Genomic DNA, 12,237 nt, shown 5'->3' on the forward strand with positions numbered 1-12,237 from the left:
ATTCATGATGGAATCGGATTAATTGGGCCTGGAGATGGATGGTTAACAGCTATTCTCCATCGATTATTTGGTTGGCAACCATATATCAGGTCTCATGGAATACTACATGATGCTTATGGCCAATTTTACAACAGATATCATCATGACAAAGGATACATGTACACCATTAATGAGAAAAAAACATATCCTTGGATGAAAAAATGCATGTTTTTGGGTCAAATAACTGGTCTCTATTATTGCATCAAAAATAAGATAACCATATAATATATGCAAAAGAAGAAATTAATAATTGATTTCAATCATATTTCAAATCGATTATCAACAGAAGAAATTGATGAATTGAAAGCTTATTACATGACATATCACAAAAAGATGTGGATGTACAAAAGTGCATACAAAAGATTCAAAAAATGGGAGTTTGCTGGTAATATTTCATCCATTGTATTTGCAACTGGTGGTATTGCATCATCGGTTGCAACCAGTGGAGCTTCATTATTGGCAATATCATCGGTGTCTGTCATAATTCAAGCTTATATGAAGCATAAAAAAGTTGAAATCAAACTTTATCAATGCCAATATGCTTTTCAAACTTACGGACATTTATTAAATGAAATAAAAGAAATAATGAGAAATGGACATTTTGATAGAGATGATTTGACAAACAAGCTTACTCAAAATGATGATTTCATTTTGGATAATTCGCCGATTGTCGATAAATGGGGTGACAAATATGATAAAAAATATCAGATATTCACTTATGTTTGATTAATAATGTGCATGATTTGGGGGCCAATAATGTCCATAATTTTATCCCAATAAACATTGTATAATTTCATTGTTTTTTTGGATTTTGACAACTCAATTTGGGAAGAATCAATTTTCATTAATTGCAATATTCTATGCAAAAGATATTTCAAACTGATTATTCTCTTTCTTTTACCATTGATTTGTGGCAGTATTTTGTTTATTTCAACGAATATTTTATGAATTTTGAAATTGGTTGAACAACTGATTTCAATTTTGTTTTTCAAAATAATTTTATCTAATGTATGCGACAAATGGTATTTTCTATTATACACTGTTTTCTTGTATATTTTGAACAAATTGACATGAAAATTGATGTATTCCGTTTTGTATTCTTCACCAACAACCTGTCCACAAGCAACACACGTTAATTGACATTCCATGTTTTTCAAATTCTGTGATCCACAACAATCAGGCATTGATGGTTGTGTTTCAACTTTGGATTCATCATGATATCCACAAAATTCACATTCATCTTTGCAATGCAGGAATTGGCACAGAGATGATTCCACCTGCTTGGAAACATCTTTTGGTTTTTTCAATATTTTGGATTTCATTTTTGTATAAATATAGTATATAATATAATTACACAAAAATGTTTTCGAAAATATTGAAACCACAAAAGATGATACAAAGTCTCGAAATCAAATATTTGACAAAAAACAAACCAAATAATTGTAAAGATATTGAAACCAAATTTTCTCCAAAAACATTAAAATTAAATATCTCATCACAAAAGATGAGTCAAAGTGTTCAAATCAAATATTTATCAAAAAACAAATAAAAACCAAGTTTTGTCACAAGTTTTTGTTGCAATGTTTTGATCACAAGTTGATACTATCATTGGATAGCATAATGACCATAGGCCAATGAGTGTATTCCATCAGGATACAAATATCGTTTATCATCAAAACATGACAACGATGTCTTGTTGATGGTGTAACTACCAAGTTCATGATGGTTACTTCTGATTGTTTTCATTTGGTGAAATAATTGTTTCTCATTGAACAACACATCTTTGTAATCAAAATGTTGAATATCATTTTTGATGACATTCTTTTTGATTCCTTTGGCTGTTTTTCCACCATTGTTGTTATCTTTGATATATGAATACATTTTGGATCTCAATCCCACAAATTCAGTAATGGGTACACCAGCGGCTTCATCTTTGAATTTTCCAATAACTTTTTTATTTGTGGAGTCATAAAATTGATGATTTGATGGATAATCCGAGTTATCAAACATTTCTTTTTTATTCCAAAAATCTTGATACACATCTTCGGCTTCAATTTCATATGTCAAACTGTCTGTATCCGTAAACAGTAACTTAGCTTTGTTACCATATTTGTTTTTAACGAAATTGTAATGGAAATCGTACATCAATGTTTTGCTCAAATCAAGGATACACATACCAACATAGGCTGGTCTGTTAAGTGTCAACGATTCCTTTATTTTATGGACTGCAACCAAGTTTTCATTAAAGATTTTGCTATTGATGAATGTTGGTTTGGAAGTCATTTTCAATAATTGTTTCTCATTAGTCACCAGTTTAATGTCTTCCCGTTTTCTGATATTCTCCATTGTTTTACCGAAGACACTATTGTTCATCAGTTTGAAGAAATCTTTCTCAAAAGCATTCTTTGCATTAGTTCTTTGATGTGTATTGAAATCAATGTATGTCTTCAACCAAGGACTTTGATTAAAGGATAATACACGGTATATTTTAGTCAATTTCAAACCCAATTCACGATACAATTGCAGATTACGATAATGTAATACATATTTTGATTTGTTTGCCAATGTTGGAATCAGTTTTTTGACTTGTCCACTTGTTATTCCAAATTTTTCTGCAATTCTTTGGCAATAATCTGACAGCATATTTGGTGCCACTTTGATTTGTTCAGCGCCACATGGATAATCATTATGCAGGTCATGTAATTCATGAGGATATTCCAAATCAACTTCCAATAAATATCCAGTCTTATTATCTTTGGGAATCGTTTTCCAATTAATGTTTTTTATTTGCTGTTTATTCAACCATTTGAAATTCCCAGTTGGAAGATGTTGTGACATAGCCCAACCATAGAGATTGTTGGCATCCAAATACATGATATGTTTACTGGGTTCATTTGGATTCCAATTTTGCATGTATTTGTTGTTTGCTTTGCCGTATCTGTTGGCAATATAACTGATTCCTCCACGCATGCCTTTTTCAACGAATTGATACATATCCACATCACTGATTAATTCAAGTTGGACTTCAGTCATTTTCAACATTGCATCCCAAGATAATCCTGGAGATGTGAAATAATGACAAGGATCCAATCTATAGTATTCCAAACATGTTTTCCTGAAATTTTCAAAAACATCAGCCAGCAATAATACATCAGATTTGAGATATAAATCATGGTATTCGCCCATGGTTTTCAATTGAAATGTATTCCAAACATTTTGTGCATGACTGTATTCTTCATCAGTAATATTTGTATTATTCATTTGACTGTAAAATTCATCTTTGGTTGGTAATTGAGTATCATTGAATTTATCAAAATTACTCATATAATCATACGGATAAACTCCTTTTTGTTTCATTAATTGTAATTTACGACCTTTGAAAACTTCACTGGTATATTTGAAGGCATCTTCTGGTAGATTCTTTACAAGATTTGCCAATGATTGATTCATAAACTGAAGACTGTCGATAAATACTAAATTATAACCCAACATGAAGGCCATGTATTGTTCCATGTTATTTGGGATTACATTAATTTTGTGTTGTCTGGTTTCACCTTTTCTATCCACATAAGTATTGGTCTCAATAATTTTACCAATTTCTTGCATTATAAAATGACTATCATATCCTTTCAAATTATGAAATATTACAGGGATTTTGTTAGTTATTGTAAAATCCCTGTTACATTGATTATGGGCTGAGCCACGGAATTTTCCAGTAATATGGCAATGGTCTCTAACACGTCTATCATTTTTTGTGAATTGTTTGCAACAAATGTGGCAAGATGTTGCTTTCCGAAAATTGGATTCATCTTCTGGAGACATAACTAATGGTTTATTGAATTTGTATTTAATAGTTTGTCTGCAATATTTGACTTCATCAAGCATTGCTTGCATAAATTTGTAAACAGCTTTTTCTCCACGATAATATTTTATTGGTTTTGAATATTTGTCATCATAGCAGCATACAACTTTGTAACCATAACCGCAATCAGTGTGTTTTTGATAAGCTTCAGTAAAAGATTGTTGGTTAGATTGATTACAACCATGAATTGGTTCAGTGATTGCTTCAAAATCAGCATAAATCACGAATGGCGCTTGCATTTGTTTATTAAAATTTTTGAATTCTATTTTGGAACCAACTTCGGGCATTTTGATTGATTGTACACCATTGATTTCAATACATACTTCCTTGTGTTTGTTCAAAACTCGTTCTGATGAAAAACATTGCAAACAATGCATACAAAAATGTTTCTTATGTTGGGTTTTATTTTTACTAAACATGAATCGGTTAAAATCTTTGATAAGACAGTAATGTTTGTTTTCATCTTCTGAGATTAGCAATAGATTCATCACATTCTCAAACTTTTCTTTTGAAACATAAATTGGATAAGTTTGTTTGTTTTCATAACCGAATACGTTGATGTTAATATTGTTTTGTGTTTCAACTTTGTTATAATGTTTGACTGAAACAGGGAATTCAATTCCTTGGTAATCCAATTGTGGCATGAATGCTTTATCTGTTTTTTTGATTCTTTGTGGATTGTCATTTCGTGGATTCAAATGTCTAACGTGACACCAACGAAAGCATTCATTATCTTTATTCTTGAGATTAATCAATCCACTTTTGTTATGTTGTAGTTCAGTTGGAAGTTTAATGTAAGAACTTCCAGTAAGAGGCTCATATTTGATAATATTGATGTAATGTCCATTGATTGATTTAATTATCCAAGCTGAACCTTCACTAATCCATTTGTGAATATCATTCATAATTTGTTCAACATTAACATCCAAAGATTCTTGAAAATCATTGGCATTAGTTATTGTTTTTGGTTTACTATTAAAATATCCAATTCTGGAGACAGTTTGGTTTCCTTTTTGTTGTTCAAAATAAATTGTCAAAGTTTCAATAAATTTAATTCCTTTCATTTGAGTTAATAATTGTTTCATAAAATGAGCGATAGCTAATCTGGTTGAACTCATTTGAATCAAAGGATCTGTTTCATTTTTAATTCCAACTTCATAAGATTTGTTATATCCCTTGAATGCTCTTGCAACTTCTGTGATTTGGGTTCTTTGTGTTGGAACTGGAGCCATTTTCTTAGTCCTTGGTGCTGCTTTGGGTTTATCAGCAAATTGAATCGGAGGTGGAATTATGTTGTTTCTCGGCATAGGTTGAGGTCCATCTCTAAATTGCATTGGCGGCTTGATGATTGTATTCTCGTACTCTTTTACCATTTGTTTGACAGATTTTCGTGGATAGGGTATTGGTTTGACTTTCTTGGTTCTCGGCATTGGAACCGGTTTTTGTTTAGCGATTAACAATTCAATTAATTGATCTTTCGTCAATTTGGATAGATTATTTTTATCCATTTTATATATATATGTCATATTATTTTTATTTTGTGATTCCAGATTTGCTAATGGATGAAGACTGGAGGCAACATCCATGCCATGGAAGGACTGACGGCTTCGTTGATTTGTTTCTGTTTTGTGGCAACATGGCCTCAAATTCCATTTATTTTTCATGAAATCTAAGGTCATAATTACTGTCACAATATTTTATTAATTATTTACCAAAATTCAATGTTTGGTAAATGTTCTTGAAGTTGTTTTTTAAATGGAAAGTTACCATTTTTGATTTTATTGATTATTGCATTGTATTTTTTATCAATTTTTTGTTTTTCATCTTCTGTAAACTCGTCTTCTGATTCCTCCAATTCAATGTCCATTTTGATTGATTTAATTGGTTTTTCAGTTTCAATTTCAATCTTTGTTTTGTATTTCTTGGCTTCATGAGCGTGTTTAGCATTTTCTGAACGAGTCATTAATTCAAGGTTGTTGATGCAATTGTTTTGTTTATTGGAGTCAATATGATTGATTTGCATTCCATCAGGAATTGGATCATTGAATATTTCATAAACTAATCGATGAACATAAAAGTGTTTTTTAGGTAATCCAATTTGTTGTAATGTTATCAATCTATAACCACTTGATAGTAAATTTCCAATTGAACATCTCTTGGTTTTTTTATTAAATATTTGCCCGTCTTTATTGGCTCCAAAATTTGTATAAATTGGATGATAGTAAAAAACATCGCATTTCATTGGAACATTTTGTGGTGGTTCAATTTTTTTACCACATCTTTCATTGTTAGCATATATCATATTTTGTTGTCGGGTTACGAGTTCCAGATTTTCAATTGAGTTGTCTTGTTTATCATTATTAACATGGTGGATTTGATATCCATCTGGTATTATTTGTTGATTTATTGATTCCCAAATAAATCGATGTGATTTATAAATTTTAATTTTACAATCAGAACGAACAGTTGTTTCCAAATACCCAGTTAAATTTAATCTCCCTTTTCTTGGAACCAATCTCTTGCAATTAATAATGTAACCATCAGTTGAACATCCATAATTATGGTAAATTGGATGACAATAGTAAGTTTTTCCTTCATGAATAATAGTCTTTGTGGCTGGAATTTGCGTTGATGAATTTTCACTGGCAGGAAAATCCACATATTCGTTGTCTGATTTTTTTGTTCCACTCATTTTCTGTACAATAGTATCTATCACCAAAGCTTTAAGCCATTTTGGTTTTCAAATTCATGTCCAAATTACCCTCCAAAACCCCATTATTCATAGTCAAATCAAAACATAGCCAAACAACCCTTGAATTCATTGATGATTAATCATTGTAAAGTGGAAAATTAATGTCATCCAAATCGTTACACATTCTGTAAAACATCTTATTGATTATTTTATTTTCTGTGCGTGTAAACTCACAATCATTGTCTTCCATTGGTGGAAATTCCATTAATCTATTGACTGTTTGCAATTCTTCTTCAGAGTATGAGCTGTTAAAAAATTCTTTTCTGGCTTTGTGCATGTGTTTCATATTTTCAGAGGCTGTAACCAGTTGCAAATTTACAATTGAATTGTTCTGGCGATTGGAATCAATGTGATTTATTTGCAATCCAGGAGAAATATGTGTCTGATTTACGGCCTCATAGACGAATCGATGAGCGGGGCATGTATTGTTACGTCCTGGAGAAATTATATAATAGCCATTCTCAGACAAATATCCTTTTCTAGGTTCTAATCTTTTTCGATTGATTATATAACCATCAACTGAGGCTCCGTAATTTTCAAATGTTGGATGAATAAAATATGTTTTATCATTGTGATCAAATTGGTTGTTCATATAAATTAGATTACATAATTTTTCGAAACCGGTTATAATCGGTTTTTTTCTTCATCATTCAAATCAGCGATTGATGAGTTGGTTGGATTTAATCGATGATTGTTTGTGAGTTGGAGTCATTTATGAAAAACCTAAATTTAGCGTCTCCGTTGCAGGAGTTTTGAAAAACCGAGGATTTATGTTTTTAGGTTTTTGAGAAACCGAGGATAAAAATTTAGCGTCTCCGTTGCAGGAGTTTTGAAAAACCGAGGATTTACGTTTTTGACGTCTCCGTTGCAGGAGTCATTGTTGAATCAGGTATGAATTCAGTGAAATTTTCAAAAACCGAGGATTAAGATTTTTGACGTCTCCGTTGCAGGAGTCATTGTTGAATCAGGTATGAATTCAGTGAAATTTTCAAAAACCGAGGATTTAGGTTTTTGACGTCTCCGTTGCAGGAGTCATTGTTGAATCAGGTATGAATTCAGTGAAATTTTCAAAAGTGTTCCAAAAGCGGTAAATATCTAACTACTTACATCTTCAAAATAAGATAAAAAAATGTGGAGTGATCGTACAAAAATCGCTCTAGGAGAAAAAAACTTTTCGAAAAAAAATTCGTAGACACGTTTTTGTTGTTTATATGTTAACCTAGCTACTGTCCAAATTTGAAGGCACACGAACAAATTCCCTGTGAGTTTTAGCTCTTTAAAGTGTCTCATCCAAGTAAAAAATTGATTTGAGTAAACAGTGCTAAACACTCGGCAATTTATTTTATGTTAAAATCCTTGGTATATTTTGATAGCCAGCTCTACATGCGTTAATTTGATATATGGGTTTAGGTATCTACAGTTTAAACTGGGCGCACCGTTCATCGCCGCCATATCGCTTGGACGCGAGACACCTCTGAAGGTATACAGTAACCTTAATATCGAGTGACGGCAGGAAAAAGTTCATTTAAACAGTCTGAGGAAATTTAAATGAGCCTATTTTTTTACTTAAGTCAAATCATTATTCGTGTCATGAACGGAAACCTTTATTACGATCCTTTTTAAATTTTATCCCATTTGGGGGCCCTTTTTTAATTATGTACGTATTGACAATTTAAATATAAAAACAAGATGATTGACTGATGGACTCATTGGCTGACTACTTGACTGACTGAGTGACTTAGCATCTCACTGAACTACTAACCGACGGTCTGACTGTTTGATTGACTGACTGACTGACTGACTGACTGACTGACTGACTGACTGGCTAAATGAGTGATTGACTAAGTGACTTAGTGTCTCACTGACTGACTAAAAGACGGTCTGACTGTCTGACTGATTGACTGATTGACTGACTAACTGAGTGACTTAGTGTCGCACTGACTGACTAACCAACTCTCTGACGGTCTGACTGACTAACTGATTCACTCACTTGCTTCATCGTCCTCGGTTGGGGGCCATTTTCTTCAGTGTGTCCTAACCATGCATTATTGTTGCTTTTTCGGTTACTTACAGGTTTAAATAGCTACTGAGTTTCTTCAAGAAAAAAAGAAAAGAAAGAAAAGTCACCTTTATCACAATGAACAATTCTACCCAAATCAATTCGAGTGATGACACGCGGTGCTCACAAGCCGTTTCTGTTTTCTTCACAACAGTAATGGCTGTAATCACCTTTGGCGGTTTGATTGGCAATCTTTTGGTGTTTATTACTGTGTACAAAAATCTAAACCTTAGAACAAGCACCAACTTCTACTTCGTCAATATGGCGGTTTCTGATTTTTTTGCAAGTCTCACGGCCTGGCCGCAGTACCTCACTGAAGAGATAATCACAAGCAAAGGAAGCCTAATTCAAGGTCGTCTGGCCACACCTGTATGCAAAGTAGGAATGTATGTTAGAATAGTGTCCACTACAGTATCCATTCTTAGCCTGGTGTTGATCGCTGTCGACAGATTCATCGCTACGGTGTATCCCTTAAAAGCCACACTGCTGTCAAGTAAGATAAGAATAAGTCTGTTGTTTGCAGTATGGTTCATAGCCTTAGGCTTTTGTGTACTGATGTTTTACTTTTACATAGTTGAAGACGTTGGGGAGGAAACATTCTGCAGATTTGCATGGGACGACACTTTGGCGCTTGTAATCTACCACACAGCTGGCCTTATCATGCTAACTATTGCACCGTTAATTACTATAGTCATCTTGTATTCTCGTATCATGGGCGCTTTAAGACAGCGGCCTAAGCCAGAATGCAGTGCAGGGAGCAGTACTGCTGGACAAAAGAGACGCAAGCAGAGCCAAAACATCATGAGAATTTTCAAATCGATCGTTATCGCTTATTGTGTATGCCTCGTTCCTTTTATGGTTTATTTGATTTTAAAGATGATTTTCCCCAAACTTTTTACCAAAGATAAGTGTAAGTGGATTTTTGGGTTTTCATATTTTGTATTTCCGTCCCTCAGCACAGCAATCAACCCAGTTATTCTGTTTACATTTAGTTCTAATTTCCGTCTCACTTTGCAAGCCTTCTGTTCATCTTCATGCCCTCTTGAAAAATTTCGATCGTGTTGCAAATGGAAAAATGGCTCAGTTTCGTCTCTCGACAAAAGCGTGGAATTAGCAGTACTATCAAGATACAGAGAGAACGCTTTGGAAAGAAGAAGACAGTGCAGAGAACAAGGACTTGAGTAAAACTTATCATTAAAATTGGTACATTCCGTTTAAGAACTGACTACTCTGGCCTGCTGGTTCTGACAAATGGAAAGATATCGGATAATTTATTTACTCAACTCAACTTTACAAAGGGTATAGCATGAAAAACTTTGAGCTTGAAAAAATTCCACCCAGGGGTCCTTTTACAAAGCAAAACAGCAATAGGTTTACAGATTAATGAGTAACTACGAGCTGGGCCCGGTTGTTCGAAAGCCGATTAACGTAAATGCCCGATTAAAAGTTAATAACCGAGGTTTTCATTTCGCTCGTTAAAAATCTCTTTGATAGCAAAGTTTAAGCTTAAGGCAAAGCCCTGAAAAGGCGAAGTCAAAACTCATTATTGGTTAGTAATTAAACTCGAATGGAAGTTCAGGGTTAATCACTTCAGTATTAGCTTAATCGGACTTTGAACAACTGGGCCTTGAAGCCGGTTTAAAGGGCAATGTTGTAATAATGCAGGCCCGTAGCAAGGCTAAAACAACTGAGGGGGCTTAGCAAAATGGTGAAACAAAACTACCACCCCCCTTCCCCCCACTGTCACTGAAAAACAGACTGATTTGGGAGTTTAAGATGCAACGAGAACATAAAAAAACCCGGTACATTAGCATGTTTTTGCCTTTCCTTTAACGTGGACTACTACGTGAAGTTTCCTAATTTCACGTTTGAAGGACGACGTAGAGAAACGACGACAAATTTTTCTTTCTCTTTTTAAACTTGGAGTCGGGCAGTAAGAATCCGACTGCAGGATAATTTTTTTTCTCTGGTCTTGAAGACATATTTGTGTGGCTTTTTTGTGTGAAAACGCAGGAACACTAAATTGTTATAAACTAAGGACATTTGTATTGCTTAAAATGAGTGGATGTCTTAGAAAACAACTAGTTTATTTCGACAGCTTTCACGGCTTCAGATTGGTTGATTTCAATCCATTTTGATTCTTATTTCCGATTCACAAGATAGGAGTGCCTGTTAGCGAAGGAAACTGACACGGAGTAAACAGACTATTCAACGCTGTGAAAAGGCACTTGCAGCGTCAGAATTCAACATTAATTTGTTTTAATTATATATTTTTGGGCACATTGCTTTTTAACTTCCAAAAATTCTTGGGGGACTCAAGCCCCCCCCCCCCCCCTGCCCCTCCCCCCGCTACGGCCCTGTAAAGTATTAGATAGCAAAGAAAAGGCTTTGTCAAAACTGAAGGACAAAAATCTTTCCGAAAAATCTTTATTGGTTAGTAATTTTAAATGGTCAATGCTACTGAGCAGCCTTTTGATCAACCGAGCTGTTCTGCATATGCAAAGATGGAGTTCCTTTTGCTTAAGGTCCTCAACTCACAAGAAAACTCCAGAGAGCTATACAGTTCATGGAAATATCTTACGCCGATGATGTCGGTGATAGAATGTTAACTGCCCAGCTGGAAATTTTGAAATTGCTACTGAAGGAAGGTGATTTTTTTATGTTTTGACGATATCGTAGTTAAAATCAAAGAGTTGCTTACCCCAGAAAGAAAAATGATAAACAAAGTTATTTCAGTATGCAAACTTTTATTGGTAAATCCGGCAACAAGTGCATCTGGTGAAAGATCGTTTTCCACTTCCCAAAGATTGAAAACATGGCTTCGCTCCACAATGACACAAGAGTGATTTAGCAACCTGACAATATTAAACAGTCACAAAGAAAGAACAGAGAGACTTTCTCATGTAGATATAACTAACGAATTTGCCGACCGTAACGATAACAGAAAGATAAATTTTGATATGTTTAACGAATCTGATACACATTAAATATCAGCCACTTCCGTCGTTTTTGTTGTTGTTTTTTTTGTTTTGCTTTGTTTTCATTCTGATTGATGCACCATTTATTCATCGTTGTGTTGAATACAGTGGAAGTTAAATCGTTTGGATTCCTGGTTTATTTTAGAGCTGGTGCCAGTAAAGGAGATATCATTGTATGATGGTGAATTTAAAGATCAGAGAAAATAAATTTATATCAGTACGTCTCCATTAGGCAACAGTATAGTGATTAAGGAAGTCATTGATTACATTTAAAATGCATTTCTCGGCATTTGAGAGAAGTTAAAATCAAAATTATCCGGGGAAGCATGCCCCCGTATTCCCCACCCCCCTCCCCCCCTTCGTAGTTGACCCGTCTTACTCGTTTACCTTTCAAGCCCCCTCCCCCCCACCCCTCACTCGAAAACTTGCTTCGTGGGCCCTAGTTGCAAAATACTTTTACAAGCCGCAACGTATCTTGTAACGTTTACTGCAGCCAACAGAAAGAGGAGAGAAAAGGAGGGTGCTGGGATCGCAATTTCATCCGCAT

The 12,237-nt window shown here is 34.1% G+C and overlaps 1 protein-coding gene and 1 pseudogene across 1 annotated transcript; both read left to right on the plus strand.

The window, feature by feature from the left end:
* LOC146478856 (zinc finger MYM-type protein 1-like) overlaps window positions 1-11,967 on the plus strand; it is a 62,001-nt pseudogene extending 50,034 nt beyond the window's left edge.
* On the plus strand, window positions 8,663-10,170 carry LOC146478860 (neuropeptides capa receptor-like). The gene has a single exon (XM_085111529.1). The coding sequence runs from the start codon at window positions 8,791-8,793 to the stop codon at window positions 9,895-9,897; it is 1,107 nt and encodes a 368-aa protein (XP_084967655.1). The 5' UTR covers window positions 8,663-8,790; the 3' UTR covers window positions 9,898-10,170.
* Window positions 11,968-12,237: the final 270 nt, after the last annotated feature.

Source organism: Pavona decussata, unplaced genomic scaffold (assembly GCF_977016875.1).
Source record: "Pavona decussata unplaced genomic scaffold, jaPavDecu1.1 SCAFFOLD_62, whole genome shotgun sequence".
Classification (NCBI taxonomy): Eukaryota; Metazoa; Cnidaria; class Anthozoa; order Scleractinia; family Agariciidae; genus Pavona; species Pavona decussata.